The sequence below is a fragment of the Uloborus diversus genome, chromosome 3 (assembly GCF_026930045.1).
Source record: "Uloborus diversus isolate 005 chromosome 3, Udiv.v.3.1, whole genome shotgun sequence".
Classification (NCBI taxonomy): Eukaryota; Metazoa; Arthropoda; class Arachnida; order Araneae; family Uloboridae; genus Uloborus; species Uloborus diversus.
In genome coordinates, this window is record NC_072733.1 from 179,766,831 (window position 1) to 179,786,386 (window position 19,556).

Consider the following 19,556-nt stretch of genomic DNA (forward strand, 5'->3'; position numbering starts at 1 on the left):
CAGTTATCTTTACCAGGGAACCACAGGACTTCAGTAATAACGAAAAAAGTTAAAAATGGTATCTCTCGAAAGAGTATATTGACAAATTTTTTGACCTGAAAGCTATTTGCCCTCGTCCCCTCGTTTTTGAGATAGAGGGTCCTGAAGTCTACCGAAATCTAAAAAAAAGGCGCCAAATTTATGAACTCGGCAAGAATATGAAAACAACGCGTGATTTCATCATCTGCACCTTGCAAGGCATTTCATTTCCATATTTGGCCATCTGCAAAGCGTGTGGAAGATGTTTTGAATTATTTCTTTACTTGTATTTGTTAAATTAAAGAATCACCATGAAGTTTATGAAGTGGAAAGTAGAAAACTTTATCCAGTGGAACGACAAGTTTACAATGAAATTAAACGTAAATTTTATTTCATTCGTTGGTAATATTTTTCAGAATTTTGCCGTATTTTAAGTGTGTTTCACTTAACAAATTTAAGTGCTAATTCTTATTAATGAAATATATTTTAAGTATTTCTTAATAATGAAGGATAATAATTATGAGGAAGTACAAAAAGCAGGCTAATTTGAGCTCATATACAGAAAATAAATTGGATAAACTTTGATGTTGAAACAAAATGGTCATGAATTATGGTATCAGTTTTTTCTTTCTTTTAAAAATGGTATTATCGATACATTATATTTTATTGTCTGACTATGGTAAGGAAAAAAATTTAATTTCTAATTTAAAATTGAAAGGAAAAAAACAACAGATAGTAAATGGCAACAATATGTACTTAAAAATTATGGATATCGGAAATTACAACATGGGTACAGGGAATTAGTTACTTTTAGTCTTGAAAAATATTAATATAGTTAACGTTCTTGATAAAAATCTCTGTTGTCCAAGTAAAACCTGTCACTACGCTAAAAGTAGCTGTAACATAACTGCAACATATTACATGTTATTTATTTATTTTTAAAAATACTAAAATAACTTTTACACATTATGTTTCGATATAACTACAAGGACTTCTTCACTTCCATGTTAGTGCACCACGATACTCGAATATGACACAATATGCTTAGTACAAGTCAGGGTCATTACAAATTCCGCAAACTCTATTTAAAACACCTTTGAAATTTTGTTTTTTGCAAGAGGTCTACAGTTCTGAACAGGATTCAAGTTAATGAAATGTTCCTGGTGCAGTAATTTTATATATTTTAATCTTTCGTTTGTTCTTTATCATATTTGTCACAGTCAATAGCATATTTTTTCCCTTTCGACAGGGTTTTTTATTTTACTATAACACTTGTTAGCATTTAATGTTAATCTGCTAATTAAAATTTTTGAATTAGAGAATTTTTTAAAAATTTATAGTGCCTAAAGTAAACAAATTAGCTTTGCACAGAACCAAAAAAAAAAAAAAAACTTGCACTTTCAAGAACCATTTAAAATATACTTGAAATATATTTCATCAATAACATTTAAAACTTAAATTAACGAAACAAAATTACTTAAAACACACTAAAGTGCAAAACTATACTTTTATATCTTGTTCGTCTCTTCATAATTTTATAGAGGAAAGGTCAATTCTGTCGTGGAAAGAAAAAGCGCAGTATCTGCAGCAATTAAAATTCAGATATTAGAAGAAACGCTTTTTAGATTCCATAAAGGGAAACATTTGAATATGACGTTATTTTTGTGCTTAATTTTCAGCAGAAAGCAAAAAAGTGAGTTTGTACACTAAAGTTGAAGTACAGAAGACAGGGGTAGAAGTGATCGACTTGTCACATATAGGACATTTTCCACAAAAAATATAGGACAAATATAGGACACATTATATGAATAGTTTCGCTATGAATAAAGATATAATACATATATATTATTTATTTATTCTCATCAATGATTTTATTTAAAAAAAACCCTCAAACAAAATTATAACTTACACCTGAAATGACTTTCCTGTAGTTGAAAGAATAATTTTTGAAAAAAGTGTACTTTGTAGACAAAAAAAAAAAGAACAAAGTGAAATTTATTGATAATTAATACAGCAACTCACAATTTTTTCAGGGATAGAAGTGTCACAAACATAGCTTATATAAATAAATAAAAACCGTCTTTGTGTTGAGAACTAACAGGAAATAACCAATGCTTTGTAGCACAAATATAGATATTTTGTGCTATAAAATTTCACAAAAAGAAAAGATTGCAAAAAGACTATTAGAACATTCCGATCAGAAAATGCACTAAACACAAATATACCTGCGAAAACAAAAACCGAAAATCACGCTGGAAAACAAAACAAACTGCTGTTGCCAAATGCAAAATTCTAAAACCAACTTCAGAATTCGTTCTCGAAACTCCACCCACTACAGTGACGTCATATTGCTATAGCCAATGAGAGAAGATGCCTGTTGCAGGATTTAGTGAGTTGCGTTTTTTTTAATTTGAAATTCGTTTGCACACGTACTTTCGACGAAAAATCCGAAGTCAGATAGTTTATTTACTGTTGTTTTAAAGAAATAAATTGGATAAAAAACAGGAATATAGGAAATACAGGACATTTTCCAAAAATATAGGAAATATAGGACGATTTTCATGCTTTTTTTGAAAATATAGGAAATATAGGATATATAGGACCACTTCGACCCCTGAGAAGATGACATAAAAGCAAAAACAATGAAAAATTTGCAGATACTACGCTTACCTTCCTACTGCAGAATTATAAGTAATGCTTATTATACTGAAAAGCAACAAAAACCACACCTACATCCCTATGGCTATAGTTCAGGAAAATGTTAAGGGAAACTCAACTTAAGGTTTAAGAGACTCGCCAAAATTCAATAAATAAATAAAAAATGTGGTTTTAAATCAATTTACATTTATTTTGCATAGATTTTACGATAAAAAAAACAAAGATTTCATGTGACATCGTTATTCTTAGTCCCCCCCCCCCCCATTATCAGTCTACACCAGTGGTTCCCAACCTCTTTAGTTGTGCGGCTCACTATTATTGTAGAAAACACTATTGCGGCTCACTAACTACTATACAGGGTGCTCTGTTTTAACCTGAAAGACCTCAATTTTCACAACCCTTAGTCCTAGATGCATACTTCCAATTGCAAAAATGTTCACAATCAGATGCGGCGTTAAGATATTGAAAGTTTGAAGCAAAAAATATAAAAATGAGTCAAAAAATCTAGGTCCCCTAACTTATACTTAGAGAAATAATCTCCTTTAAACACTATTACTGGCGCAAAAAACTTGACATTTGTGTGACCAAAACTCAAGGAGATATTCCAGTTCAAAGTTTTAAGGTACCATAAGGAAGATGAGATTGGAACTTATCGCCCTTTCAGAAGAATGACAGGTTGTCAAAGGAAAAAAAAAAAAAAAAACCAAGGTACAGTAAAACCTGTAAAGTTGACCACCTGTCTATGTTGACCACTTTTACGGAATTAGTCCTATCTCATATAATAAAGGAAAACCTCTGTTACTTGACCACCTTTATATCTTGACCAAATGTCTATCTTGACCAGTAATGTATGCCCAATTTGGTTTGAAGTATTGTAAAAAACCCTTTGTAAGTTGGACCACTTGGTTTATTTTTTTTTTTAACTTTCTTCAGAAAATTGTTTTATTTTATTATTTATTTATTTATCATTATTATTATTATTATTATTATTATTTTGATAGCTTTCTAAAAATATTTTTAATGCTTTGATGAGAGACTAGCATTTTACTAACTAAACAGCACCATAAAGCTTATGCTGCTCTTTATTCTCCAAACTTGTTTTTCATTGGTTGTTCTATTTGAGATAGCTTTTTGTACTCTGTTCAATGAAAATAGGTGTCAGTAGAAAAGTTTAAAGTCTTTTCTTTCAGTTGCAATATGTTGTGGCAACACAGAAATTGTGCTAAAAAGAGCAGGCCCGGATCTATACATTTTGGGCCCCATGCAACAAAATATGTAGGGCCCCCTCCCTTGTTGCCAGCAGTGTCTATTTGTAAAATGAATAAGCCTTAGTGCTAGTTTTTTTCTACTTTTTTCTTCAATTTCTAGGGCCGTTAGCTCCTTTAAGGACGCGGGCCCCTCGCTCTGCGGGTACGCAGATCTGGGCCTGCTGATGAGTAAAGTTACACGTTTTTGGTGCAAGGGATTAAGAGATAGGATATTTTAATTTTCCCTTTATGAACTGCGAGAGTCACACTTATTTCTCTTTGTGCTAAACGTTGTATTTAATAAAGGCTTGAAAAACCTTTAGGTTAGTTGAACTTGAGATTAATAAAAAACATGAAATATTACATTAAAATTAATTGAAAATGGAGAAAGCCATAGAAAATTAGCCGGCACATATGGAATTTCTAAAACTACATTGTCTAATATAGTTAAAAACAAGGAAAAAAGTAACAAAATTATTTGAATAGTATTTTTAATTATTGTTTTACTTTCAATAATGTTAAACAATGAAAGTGAGTTGTGCAGAAAAAATAAGTGTGAATTACTCAAAAAATGAATACATGTTTCTAGAAATGACAAAAAAAAAAATCATTATTGCCCTTTATAAGTTGCCCACCAAAGTACTGCACCGCGAGTGGTCAAATTACACAGGTTTCACTGTATTTATATTTTTCATTGCTATTCAAAAATAAATACAAATGTAATGTGCAAAACACACTCTAAAACCTTGAATAATTTGAAAAACCGCAATCTAAGCACCAGTAGTGTAACTTCAAATTCCCCCCCCCCCCCCCAGCAAATCTGAATTTACCAACTAAAAATCTTATTAACTTATATTTGTAGTACAATTTTTCGATTTTGTTGGCTCCACAACTTTTTTTTTCAAACACGCACACACACATATGTATATATAACTGCATATAAATATAGAGGGGGGGATGATTAAGCTTTTAGTTTAGAAAGGGATTATACCCTACCGGAATCCGGATAATTTTTCACAATGGGGAGAAAAAGAATTAGAAATATGAATTTAATTGTAAATATAATATTTGTACAGAAATAGGGGTTCATGGGGAGTTTCTCAAACGCAATTGCACATCATTTTTTGTAAACATATTGGAAAGGGGTCAGTAACTCTCTTCCACAAATATTTTGGTAATGGAAGTTTGAAAAACAATTTTAGAAGACCTTCGATGATGTTTAAACAACGGAGTTCGGGAGTCATCCCCGGAAACTTTTTAAATTTGAACTTCTAAAAATGCAATAGGCCACCTTTGATGACGTAAGTGAAAGGATGAGGTTCAGAACTCTCCCCCTGGAGTTTTCCAAATTTCCAAAATAGTAATTTTAAACTTTCGTCAGTGGTGTTAGGAGGATGTAATGTTCGGGGACTTTACCCGTAAATTTTTTGAAAGTTTTTCCACACGTTATTGTGAGTCGCCTTTGGGGGAAGGATTCAGAGGCTCTTCCGAAAATCTCTCTACATTAAAGTTCCAAAAACTTAATTTTAGACAATCTTAATTAATGTTAATGAAAAAGGGGGGGGGGGGGGCTCTCCCGCCCCGAAATTTTTGGAAATGGAACTCCTAAAAACGCAGTTGTAGGCCCCTTTGATGACGTTACAACGATTGAATTGGGACTTCGCCCCAGAAATTTCGAAATTGAAGTTCTCAAAACGCAAATTTTAGCTGAATTTAGATGATGATTTGAAAAGGGCAAGTTTTGGGGACCTTTTTTGTAAATGTCTCGAAAAATGGGATTGTAAGCCATTCTTAAATAGCCTTTTTGCAACTTCAATTTTGAAAAATTCTGGGGAAAAGTTCCAAAACCCCTCATTCCTTCCCCTAACTTCATTCAAAGTGGTCCACAAATGCGTTTTTAGGCTGTTATGTAAGGGAATGTTGCCCAAAAATGAGATTTCCGGAAAATTGTTCAGATATTGAAGATCCCAAGACGCAATTTTAGGTGATCTTGGGTAGTTTAAAACAAAACGAGGGTTCTGAGGCTCTACCCCCGGAAATTTTTGAAATTATACTCCTGAAAAGCAATTGTAAGACAGTGCTTCGCAACTCTTGGTGTGCCGTGGCAAGGAACCCAGTGTGCCGCAGTATTTTCGTAGCTATATAAAAAGAAAGAACCTTGAATTATTTTATTTTAAAGTTACGACCGCATAGCGTTTGTATCGTTCTGTAACTTTTCAATTCACCCTGTCGATCATGTGCAATAAGACATACCCAACAAGAGGAGAGGCGGGATTTGCTGCCACACCTCTTTTAAACTTCTTGTGATTCCATTACTTTCAGTTTTTGAAAACGGATTCTAATTTCGAAACACCCCTCAAGTGTCTCAATTCACTGCTTAGTTTTGCCAGTTCAACAAAGGAAAAGCATTTTTAACTTGAAGCTGGGAGCTAATACTAGTTTTTTTGGCAATTTTCTTTAAGGAAGTTTACAATTCATTAGGCTTTATCTTCAATTATAAGGGAAAGTTCCTAAGGGAAAGGACCTGATGATCCTTAGAACTTCACTTTTATGAACTCCTGAATAACCTCACACAGCCAAGGTTTGCAAGGGCCACTGCAAAAATGTAATTTTGAATTTCAAGGATCAAAACGATCAAATCTGCACACACAATCTGAACAGAGCTCAAGACTTCTCTTCCCATTTCTTAGCTCACAATTAGTTACCATATGCTGATGATTCTTGAACAGATAACTTACCAGGGCTTTTCCTTAGGTGCTGAACGTCTGGACGTTGAGGCACCACTAGCCTGGAACAAAAGGAACACAAGGTTTTTACGAAAAGACAACATACTTGTAACTCAACTTACATTATTTAACTTATATTCACATTCATAATTATGATTAAAAATGAACTTAAATTTGCTAATAAAGTAGCGTTAATGATTATATTTCTGGGGATGCACTGACCTCCTTATTTTTCACTATATCAAGATTGGATAAACAATGGAGCCGCTGCATCCCCAGAAACATAAATATACAGTCAAACTCTGATATAACACTACTGTCGGATCCAATTCTACGGTGGCATTACATCGAGTTATGTCGTACATCCAATAATAAAGTATATGATTACACACATAAGTAAAATATTAGCATTAAGAAATATGATCAATTCAAAGTATACACTTACCTCTATAAGTTCAAATGTAAAAAATAAATGGATTTTGGTGGATCCAACATTTGAAAAAAAAAATTACCTTTTACTTGTTCTTAGCAGTACCGGATTAAGCCAGCGCGGGGCCCATAGCAAATGTTTCCAAGGAGCCCTTGTTTTTACATGACATATTAAACAATAGTGCACTTCTTCATGGAGATGGGAGGTGCACTTACAATATGCATGGATACAAAAATATGGATATAATTTTAGAGCTTTACGAGGGTTATAAACCCCTTATAGCCTTATATTGCCCCTCGTCTTCCCGTCACAACACATTTAATTCCACAACCACAATTTTCGGATGATATAAAGATAGGGGGGACGGGGGGGGGGATTTTTTATATTTCAATTCTAAAAACTCATTTTAACGAGCTCTGATGACATTAGTAAGAGAGAAGGTTAGGAGCCCTTATCCGGAGATTTTTTGAAACTGAAGTCAAAAAATGTGTTTGCATCCCAATGTAGGTAAAATTAAAGGAAAAAATTTGGGTTTACAGTGACTCTCTTCAAGCAATTTTTCAAAATTGAAGTCTTAAATAAAACTGTAGATTATCTGTAATGATGTTGCAGAGAGAGGGGAGAGGGGTGTTCAAGGAAGCCCCATTGGAAAATTTTCGAATTGATTATCTATTATTAATCTAAAACACAATTTTATGCAGAACATTTTTAGATTCTAAAATGGTAATTTTATACGATCTTTGGTAATTTTTGCGGCGGGGGCTGGGGGAGTGCATGAAAGCCATCCCCTGGAGATTTCTTGAAGTTAAAGTGTTGAAAACGTGATTGCAGACCATCTTTAGTATGGGATTAAGTTTAGGCACTCTTCAAGAAACCTGGAAAATTTTCGAAGTTTGAAATCATAAAAGTACATTGCAGACCATCGTGAACAAAATTGGAGGGGGAGGGAGAGAGGTACACTCCCATAGAAATTTTTTGAAATTATAGTCCAAAATACGCACTTGTAGGCCACCTTAGATGACGTTATTGTAAGGGATCGGGCTCGGGATTTCACCAATGGACATTTTTCGAAACTGAAGGGGTTATAGAAAGCAGTTTTAGCAGTTTTTCGATTATGTTCAACAATTTTTTCCCTGAAAGTTTCTGAATTTCAAGTTCAAATAAAAAAGTTTTCAGCTACCTTTGGTGATGCAAAGGAACTGGGTTAGGTTCGGGGTATAGGCGGCAGCGTTTTAGTTCCTTCCCACTCTGAGAAAAAAATTAAAAAATGAGATTTAAAGTCTTTCTTCCACACATATTTGTTTCCAATCTTCAACAAATAATACAAATATAAAAGTGACGACCAGCAACAGGCTCTGGGCCCAGCTAGACTGGTCCTAGTCAACTTACAATCCCCAGTGAAGATCAATGGCCCTCTTAAAACTATCTACTCCCTTGCTCATTACCACCTCTTCCGGTAAACTGTTCCAAGGTTCCACTACCCTGCTAAAATAATAATTTTTCCTAACATCCATGTTAGCCTGAGATTTAAATAGCTTAAAACAATGAACCCTTGTCCTGTTTTCAGTGCTAAACTTCAGCCCCGTAACATCTTTCATTTTAATAAATTTAAACAACTGAATCATGTTCCCTCGGTCTCTTCTTTGCTCAAGATTCTACATTTTTAATCTTCTAAGCCTGGAATCATAGTCTAAATGAGAAAGTCCATTTATTAGCCTTGTAGCCCACCTTTGAACCCTTTCTAATACGTTAATGTCTTTCTTAAGATAAGGAGAGCAAAACTGAACAACATACTCTAAATGAGGTCTTACCAAACTTCTATATACAACTTAATAATTTATTTATTTCGCTCAGCATATGTGAATCTTTTTCTTCTCTTATGTCACAATCTCTTAATTTTGCTCATTATTGTTTGCAGTTTCACGGGCGGCAATTTTCAAGAGTGACAAATTGACATTTAGAGTTCCAAGTAAAGTTAAGAGACCAAAGAGAATTTAGGATGACTAATAATAACCTTTTCAGGACTCCAATTTTGAAAGCTTTAAAACAAAAGCCCCTTTCAAACAATTTCTGGAGGGTAACTCTTTCTCCCTCTCTTGTCTAATATTGCTGAAGAGAGCTTTAAACAATGTTTTAAGGATTTGTGCTTTAAGAGTTTCAGAATCCTCATTCTCCTGCTATCCCCAAAAATTTCTTAAAATTGCGTTTTTTGAACCCTAAATTTCAAGGAGAGCCCTTGAACCGTCTTAATTTCAAAAAATTTATACCCACCTACTTCCCTAGCTTCTCAACATTCGAAGGAAAGGCTCCAAACCACCACTCTATACCTAAAGTTAGTACTAAAGATACACTGTATAAACAATCCGTAAACATTTCTGAGGATATAGGGTAGCTGTGGTTTATGAAATTTTCAAAAAAGTATCTGAGTATTTCAGAATCCTCTTTGTGTAATGTCCAGAAACATGTCTGGGTATTTTGGAATTCTCTTTGTATAATTTTCAGAAACGTTTCTGAATATTTCGGAATCCTCTTTCTGTAATTTACAAAAATGTTTCTGAGTATATTGTGCAGCTGCGGTTCATGAAATTTTCAAAAACCTTTCCGAGTATTTCAGAATAATTTTTCTGTATTTTTTTTCCCTAAAACATAAATCTTAACTATAATGTTTCGTACCATATGAGTTTCAATACCTTCTTATCTAACAGCAATAAAGCTGTTAAACAAGCAATTTAAAAATTATTCGTGGATTAATAAATTTTTTTGTGAATTTCTAATGACAAGCATGAATAACAGCATAACATATGCACAGATGTAAAATATTGAAAAGAAATTTTTTATAAGCATACCCAATTATTTCAGACATGTATTAACACCCCTCAAATTGTTTCAAACCATTTGTTAACTATATATTGAATGACCATAAAAACTATCTTGTATAGTGGATAACTTCTCAAAGATGCTGTGAACCGCCTGTACATGGTGACTCAGTTTAGTGAGAAAACAAACTTTTACATACACTTTTACAATAGATTCGACAAAAATTTAGTCTCTATTTCATATGACGGCTCTTTTGTATCAATATATAATTGAAGTGCTCTGTTGTTTTAAGCTACCTTGCATGTGATAGCTTACCCAGTGGTTTGATGAACTGATTCTGGACAATTTCCAGAACATATTGGTTGAATTCAGAACATACCGATTTCCATATGGTTCATATTTGCTTGACTAAATGCCTAGAATAGACTGATTTGTACGACAGGATGTGGGTGATGGAAATAGTTTCATTACATCACAGAGTAAGGAAAGTAAAAATATTATGCGGAATCGCATTATTTGTCACCGAGAGTCAAAACTAAGCAAAAAAAGCTAAGAAAAATAGCAAATTACGCAAAATTAGAAGACTTGGTGGGGGCAGTAAATATAATATGGTATGATAATTACTTTATTTAAAAAAAAGGCCTTACTTTTCAACTATTTACAATACAAGCGATAGAAAATACATGGGAAATCTAAAAAATGTATTTAAAAAAGTCAATTTTTGCATATTTGGCGAAACTTCAAGGAGCTGGCAGGGGATCTAAATATTTTTTGATTTTCTAAAAACTTTTTACACGAGCATTTGATCCCAATTCACAACTTCTCCCTCCATAGGCAATTTTGATTTTTTAAAAAAAAGTTTAAATCGACCCAACCTAACCTGCATCCCCTCTCTATGTTTCATACTAACCATTTCAAAAATGTCACGTTTCCATGGGTCACCCTGCACAAAGAAAACCAAATGCCTTGCCAAGGAAACCAAATGTCAGCAGCTAACAAAAGCAAATCCACCAAAAAGAAAGACGAAAGAAAATAAATGCAACTAAGTACAGTTTAAACGACAGAACAAGTTGGGGTTTTCTGGGTTTTTCACTCCTCTGTATCTCAGTCCTATGAAGACCACTGGAGTTGATTTTTGATATAATCAATCTCTAGGGGCCCCTTACGACATAAACCAAAATACAATCCCCTGGGCCATCAGGGGGAGGAGGAATTTAAGTTAGAAAATCGCTGTTCAAAAAAGTTTTCGCTTTCTTTGACAGGACTACACCCCAGATGAAAAAAGGAATCAAACTGAAATTTTGCGCACACAGTCGTTGTGCCCAACTAATGTGCCTTTTGACCCCCTCCCCTTCTCCCCCATTTTTACCACCCAAATTGTACCTTCCTGGGGTTCTGTCACAGCCCCCGGGAAGAAGGGGGGGGGGGCTATGGTAATGATTTTTTGTATGCATATTCTTGGGGGGGGGGCATTGAGTACATATCCAAAAATGCAACCCCCAGGAACACCATGTAATTAAAGTTTGAAAATCACTAATTTCTCCTAAACTCTTATGTACTTACTCTCAGCTCATAGGGTTTGTTAATCTCTGACTGCAATTGAGGTTGGAACAGATCTAACAGTTATTCCAAAGTTGTCTTAAGGAATGAAATTCAATCAAGACTAAAACAGATACAACAGTTTGCAACTAGACATTAAATCACGGATGTCACAAATTTGTTACAGCGACTGCACATGACTGCACATGCTCGCGAACTTAACTCATTAGGCTTTCTGTTTTAAGATTCGATGTTGTTTGTTTATATTTAAGCAGATAAACAAATTAATGAATGAGATTAGAATGCCCCCCCCCCCTGTTAGGCATAAATGCCTGTTAATAACAACAGTAAATAATCCTATCTCATCACCTCACAACAACAACAACAAAAGAATATGTTTTTCGTTACTTACAATGTATTACCAATCATTCTGCATGATTGGGATAAAAGACTCTTATCAGCACTCATTCACATTGGTCAAATTGACCGAATGTTTGGTTTCACTTTCATCCACCTTTAGCGGAACTCTGTAGTGTATAACGTCACATGGAAGCTTCTAGAAGGAATCTGATAGCACGTGTGCTTAAGGTTAGCTGTGATGAGTGTCCGTTCACGTAACTCGGATATGTTAATGATCTGGGGGATATTTAAACTGCTCGCAACTTATGTTCTTTCTCTTTGATTATCTCTCGTCGTAGGCAGTTGCTAGGCCGGCATTCAAATACAAATACAAATACAAATGTGACGACCAGCAACAGGCACTGGGCCCAGCTAGGCTGGTCCTAGTCAATTAATTAGTCCCCAATGAAGATCAATGGCCCTCTTAAAGCTATCCACTCCCTTGCTCATTACCGCCTCTTCCGGTAAGCTATTCCAAGTGCCCACGACCCTGCTAAAGTAGTAGTTTTTCCTGATTTCCAAGTTAGCCTGAGATTTAAATAGCTTAAAACAATGACCCCTTGTCCTGCTTTCCCCGCAAAAATTTAATCCGTTTACATCTTTCATTTTGATAAATTTAAATAACTGAATCATGTCCCCTCTGACTCTCCTTTGCTCCAGGCTATACATGTTAAGCCTATTAAGTCTGGTATCATAATCTAAATCTGAGAGTCCCCTTACTAATTTAGTTACCCTTCTTTGAACCCTTTCCAATACAAAAATATCTTTCTTCAGATAAGGCGACCAAAACTGAACAGCATACTCCAAATGAGGTCTTACTAAACTCCTATATAAAGGCAGAAGAACTTTCTTAGATTTGTTTGAAATAGATCTATTGATGAACCCAAGCATTTTGTTGGCTTTGTTACTAGCAATACTGCACTGTTGACTAAACTTGAAGTCCTGATTTATAAAGACACCCAGATCCATAACATTATCTGCCTGATTTATGACTGAACCCTGTAAACGATATCTCATACGCTTATTTCCAAGACCTAAGTGTAGCACTTGACATTTCCCTACATTAACTGCCATACCCCATTTATCTGCCCACTTAGTAATATGATCTAAATCCTCTTGCAGCTGTTTTACTTGTTCTTCATTTTCGACAATCCCCATAACTTTTACATCGTCAGCAAAACAATTCATGCTTCCAGAAATATTTTCATTGATGTCATTCATAAATATAATAAACAAAAGAGGCCCTAAAACTGATCCCTGAGGAACCCCACTTAAAACATCACTCCAATTAGAATAATTTCCTCTCACAACTACTCTTTGCTTCCTACCAGTAAGCCAATTTCTAACCCAAAGTAAAGTTTTTCCTCCTATTCCAATGTCAGCTAACTTGCTGAGAAGAGCAACATGCGGTACCTTGTCAAAAGCTTTTTGAAAATCAATATAAACAACATCCACACATTTTTTGTTATCTAAAGCTGAGGTAACCTTGTCGTAGAAATGCAATAAATTAGTAGTACAGGATTTACCTTTCCTGAAACCATACTGCAAACTAGTCAACAGACTATTAGTCTCTAAGAACATCATGATCTTAATTTTGATCAAAGTTTCGAAAATCTTACAAATCACCGAAGTCAAACTTACAGGTCTATAATTCCCAGCAATACCTTTAGACCCCTTCTTGAAGAGTGGCGTTATGTTAGCCAGCTTCCAGTCCTCTGGCACCGTCCCCGAGTTATAAGAAGCATTGAAAATATTCAAAATAACATCCACTAATTCCTCTGCACACTCAACTAAAATTTTTGGATAAATATTATCTGGTCCCGGAGCTTTAGTTGCTTTAATCTTTTTCAAATGAAATAAAACCTCCTCCCTGGAAAATACAAAATCCTCAAGCTGTATAATAGCTTGTGTCTTGTTAGTGTCAACTGTTGAGATACAGTTATCGTTAAACACACTGGAAAAAAAGTTATTTAGAACATTTGCAATATCCCTATCGTTTTGGATTAAATTTCCATGCTCATCAACCAAAGGCCCAATTTGACTGTTTCGAGCTTTCCCGGAATTAGCGTAAGCAAAAAACCTCTTAGGGTTCCCATCAATGTCATCTGCCAGCCTTTGCTCCAATTCCCTTTTCTGAATCCGTACCAAATACTTAAAATTTCGCCTTGCCTTACCATACTGGAGCCTCTCCGCACTCTGACCAGTTTCTTTAAACTTACGAAAAGTGGCTTGCTTATAATTAAGAGCTTCTTTAGTCTCCCTGGAGAACCACATGGGCCAAATTTTGGTACTAACACCTTTTCTCCTAAATGGAACATAGTCCCCAACGGTTTTAGCAAGTTTATCCTTAAATTCCGTCCACTGCTGATCTACGTCGCTATTTTCCAACCCTGACGAAAAAACCTCTTTCAAGCTCTGCCTAAGTGCAACAAAATCGGTGTTTCTGAAATTGGGCACAAACCTAAAATTATCATCTTTGCACACTTCAAATTTAACCCGGAACCTAATGCTGTTATGATCACTATCTCCAATATGCTCCCCTACACTCAACCCCTGAACAAAACTACCTATGTCACAAAAAACTAGATCCAAAATGGCCTCCTCTCGAGTTCCCTGAGTTACAACTTGATCTAAGAAACAGTCACCAATTACTTTTAAAAATTCCTCTTCTTTGCCATTACCAGGATAAAAATTATTCCAATCAATACCCGGAAAATTGAAATCCCCCATTATGATAACGGATCCCTTACTAGACATGTCACTAATAATACGGTACATCTGTTCATCTTGTCCCTGGTTTGAATTAGGTGGCCTATAAATGTTTCCAAAGCGTAGCTTTATGCCCTTACTGCTCATCAACTCCAGCCAAACCATATCAATATCAGTAGGCTTATCATTTATGACCAATTCATTGCAAATAAAATTGTCTCTAACATAAAATAAAACCCCACCACCTCTTTTACCTACTCTATCCTGTCTGAACAAATTATACCCAGCAATATGTAATAACTCTGCATCAGATTCGGTAGCCCATGTCTCTGTAATTCCGATAACATCCAACTTCTCATCCATAACTATGCTTTTCAATTCATCCATCTTGTTCCTAATACTGCGAGCATTGGTATAGAAAACTTTAAGCATGCCTAAGTTACTTTTATTTAACACCCTGAAATTTCCTAAATTACAATTGTTAACATTACTACTCTTGTTTGTCACTTTATTTCCATTTCTAGCAATACCCAAAAACATTACATTCTCTCGATACCTGGTGCTTGAACCATGCCCCCCATTCCAACTTAGTTTTTTGACTCCAAAGCCCTTAAAATCAATCCACTAACCATTTTGACCCCTGTAGAGCTCAGATGCAGGCCATCCCTAGCAATCCAATCCCGTTTACAGTGACTCCATACATCAATGAACCTGATACTGCGCTTTTCGCAAATTGACTTCAGTAGCAAGTTCATACACCTAGCACGTTGATTTAGCCAGCTCCTATGCACTCCATACCTGGGAAGCAAACCAACCACTTGGACATTCGTCGAAAAGCTGGTTGCTTTATCCAACAGGGATTCCCATTCCCTAGAAAACTCCTCATTTTTACTGTGGCCTACATCATTTGTTCCCACCCACAAAGTAACCATGTCCTCCTTATTCAATACTCCCTTCTTTTCAGCAACCATATTAACGTCTTTTACCCGAGCCCCTGGTAAACAACACCTAGCCACCTTACGCTTTACTCTCCCAACTGTGTTACCCACCTCCCTTACCATAGAGTCCCCCAAAATTACACCCTTAGTTTCCCAATCTAACTCCTCATTTGAAACTTCCCCCTGAATCTCTGGAACATTTATACCCTCTACAACTGGCTTACACCCTAATGCTAACTGGGCTTCCAAAACTAGCATCTTAAGTCTTAAGTCTGAGAGTTCAGCACATTTAGTGCAAATATAATCCTCTTCAAAAACAGACTCATTTTCCCCCTTATACAGGCAGAACATATGACATAAATCACAAGAGATCCACCTGTCCCCCTTCCCACTCTTTACCTCTTTCATAATGCATATAACACCCATTTCTACTCAGTGAATATGTTCCAAAAGGCAAAACAGTAAGATAAAAATGCAAAAAAACACAGAATAAATACTAAAAAACAGCAGTAAATAAACAGAGTTGCTACACCCAATAAAGCACACAAGATCAAAAACCAGGAGATCACCACATGTTAGGCTTAGCTCCAAAAAATGCAAAAACACTTCAAGAATACAATAACAGCAAAAATGAGCCCCCAAAACACAATAAAACTAAATTACATGATAAAGTGAAGTAAAAAAACCTAAAACTAGACAGTAATAATGAAAAATTATAGTAAAAAAACACTTATCAAATTAGCAGCAAAAAACACTCCCTGCATCACAGGCGCCCTCTAGCGGCCGAAAACAAACTTGCTTGTTCGTGCCGCTCGCCCTTCTTGAATATAATGAGCTTGTGTTAGCTTATTTCCTAATGGGTTTCTTCGTCGAAGTATTTAGTCGATAGTCATGCAGTTTAGATTTCATCATTGCTGTATTAGTTATCTTGTGCATTAATAGCAGAGATATATATAATGATTACGTTCTTAGTATATTTTTATCATTTACAGAATGTTTTAGCTATTTACATTATTGTTTAATAAACATCATTCAAGTTTGAAATAGTTTGTTAGTCTCATTTTGGAACTCACTCTGCAAGTATTTAAGGAAAAATTAGGAAGATATTATTACATTGGAAATTCTCCCCCAACACCATGGGCCCATTGTGTGAAAATCACCTAGGGGCCCATCACCTAGTGAAAATATTTTGGATAAGACTGGGAAATGATAAAGAGTGTACACGCATCCGTAAAAAGGCGGGGTTGTACTGCTGCCAAAAGTACATGTACTGTCAAATGGTGTACATTTCGATATTTTTTAAAAATTTTGAAATTTTTTTTGGAAACTGCAAATTTGATGACCCATCTGAAAATGAAGAGATACTGTAATGCTTAAGGGGGGGGGCGACCAAGACAGAAGCAACTTAAAAGATTTTACCAAATTTCGAGAATCCTAAGTTCCAAGAAAAAAAATGGCAAATTTCGTGATCCAAATTGAAAAACTCAACAAGAATTACCTTGAATGGTCAACAAACATAAAGTTTCTTCTCAAAGTCTATGAAATTACGAATGGAAAAGAAAAAGAACCAGTCATTAAAGAGAATTCAGGTATAACTAAAAAGGATGTGAAAGATTTTATAATGCGAAAGCGAACCGGGTATCTCTAATCTTCTTGAATATTGAACAAAATCTAAGAAAAATTGTTGTAACTATCGAAGATCCATGTAAATCTTGGAAAAAGCTGAAATTGCATTTTTTTCCGGAGAATAGGTGTATTAGTATGCAACCCTTCATGGAACTTAACCAGTGTAAGATGGAAAAAGGAGAAAAGCTGAACTTATTCGCTGCACTTCTACAAAGAACTTTCGACAAAATCAAAGCAGTGTACATAAATTTTCTAGAGGATTGCATTTCTTTTAAACTACTACAAAGCCTACCAGAAAGCTATGACCATTTGATCCAACAGATTCTTATGAGAAAAGATGAATATTTCACATTCGAGAAAATCCTGGTTGACTTAACTATTGAAGAAAACCGTCAAGAAATGAAATTAGAGATGACGAGTGAAATCAACGAGTGAAGACGATTCAAAATTAAGATCATGAAGTTCTTAGAGACTAATAGTCTGTTAACTAGTTTGCAGTATGGTTTCAGGAAAGGTAAAAATCCTGTACTACTAATTTATTGCATTTCTACGACAAGGTTACCTCAGCTTTAGATAACAAAAATGTGTGGATGTTGTTTATATTGATTTTCAAAAAGCTTTTGACAAGGTACCGCATGTTGCTCTTCTCAGCAAGTTAGCTGACATAGGAATAGGAGGAAAAACTTTACTTTCTGTTAGAATTTGGATCACTGGTAGAAAGCAAAGAGTAGTTGTGAGAGGAAATCATTCTAATTGGAGTGATGTTTTAAGTGGGGTTCCTCAGGGATCAGTTTTAGGCTTCTTTTGTTTATTATATTTATGAATGACATCAATGAAAATATTTCTGGAAGTATGAATTGTTTTGCTGATGATGTAAAAGTTATGGGGATTGTCGAAAATGAAGAGCAAGTAAAACAGCTTCAAGAGGATTTAGATCATATTACTAAGTGGGCAGATAAATGGGGTTTGGCAGTTAATGTAGGGAAATGTCAAGTGCTACACTTAGGTCATAGAAATAAGTGTATGAGATATCGTTTACAGGGCTCAGTCATAAATCAGGCAGAAAATGTTATGGATCTGGGTATCTTAATAAATCAGGACTTCAAGTTTAGTCAACAGTGCAGTATTGCTAGTAACAAAGCCAACTTGGGTTTATCAATAGATCTATTTCAAAGAAATCTAAGAAGGTTCTTCTGCCTTTATATAGGAGTTTAGTAAGACCTCATTTGGAGTACACTGTTCAGTTTTGGTCGCCTTATCTGAAGAAAGAAATTTTTGTATTGAAAGGGTTCAAAGGGGTAACTAAATTAGTAAGGGGAATCTCAGATTTAGATTATGATACCAGACTTAATAGGCTTAACATGTATTGCCTGGAGCAAAGGAGAGTCAGAAGGGACATGATTCAGTTATTTAAATTTATCAAAATAAAATATTTAAATGGATTAAATTTTTGCGGGGAAAACAGAACAAGGGGTCATTGTTTTAAGCTATTTAAATCTCAGGCTAAATTGGAAATGAGGAAAAACTACTACTTTAGCAGAGTCGTGGGCACTTGGAATAGCTTACCGGAAGAGGCGGTAATGAGCATGGGGGTGGATAGCTTTAAGAGGACCATTGATCTTCATTGGGGACTAATTAATTGACTAGGACCAGCCTAGCTGGGCCCAGAGCCTGTTGCTGGTCGTCACATTTGTATTTGTATAAATACAGGTTTTTCAAGTCAAATCGAAGTTTGGATGTCACAAATGTCAAGAAATCGGACACATTAGAAGCAGATGCCCTTATGAGAAAAATGAAGACGGTCAAAGAATTGCTTCACAAGCAAGAAATAAAGGGGGAAACCAGCACCAATCCTCGAAGGAATGGAGGGATGGAGGTAAGAGCTCAAGGAATAGGAATCGTTGATGGAGTTCTAGAAGGAAGTTCTATGAGCGTCGCCGATCACCTTTAAATAACAGATGTGAGTATAATTTGTATTTCTTGGTCAGAAGCAAATCTTAGTCAAACCCAAGATAAAGGAAGTACATTTATTTTTGACACTGCCCCAACAAATCACTGCTCAAATAAGAACTGGTTTAGGACATTTGAACCCCTAACTTGATGTAAACATGGCTGTTGCCGTGAAAAAGCAAAGTTTCCCGATTGAGGGAAAAGGGGAAATCAAAGTTAAGTTCAGAAAAAGAACCGTAATTCTCAAAGATGTAATGTATTCCTCCCGTTTGAGACGAAATATTTTGTGCGGCACCAAGTTTGACCAGGGTGGTGCAAAATTTAAAGGTTGGGGAGGTTTTATGGAGGTATCCAACAAACAGGGATTAATTTTTAAAGCTGAACAATAATGGAGTGTATAATATTAATTGTAAAAAGTTGAAAAATTCTCCTAATTCTAGTCATGTAAATAAAGTACCTTCTGTAGAATGCTGTCAAAGTGACATTGAAACTTGGCATA

General features: G+C 35.2%; 1 protein-coding gene across 1 annotated transcript in view; it reads right to left on the reverse strand.

Annotated features, from left to right (window-relative positions):
• LOC129218413 (uncharacterized) overlaps positions 1-19,556 on the reverse strand; it is a 95,651-nt gene that overhangs the window by 5,708 nt on the left and 70,387 nt on the right. The window contains exon 4 of the mRNA XM_054852666.1: positions 6,662-6,711. Within this exon, the coding sequence (XP_054708641.1) occupies positions 6,662-6,711 (50 nt within the window). The remainder of the gene's footprint in view (positions 1-6,661; positions 6,712-19,556) is intronic.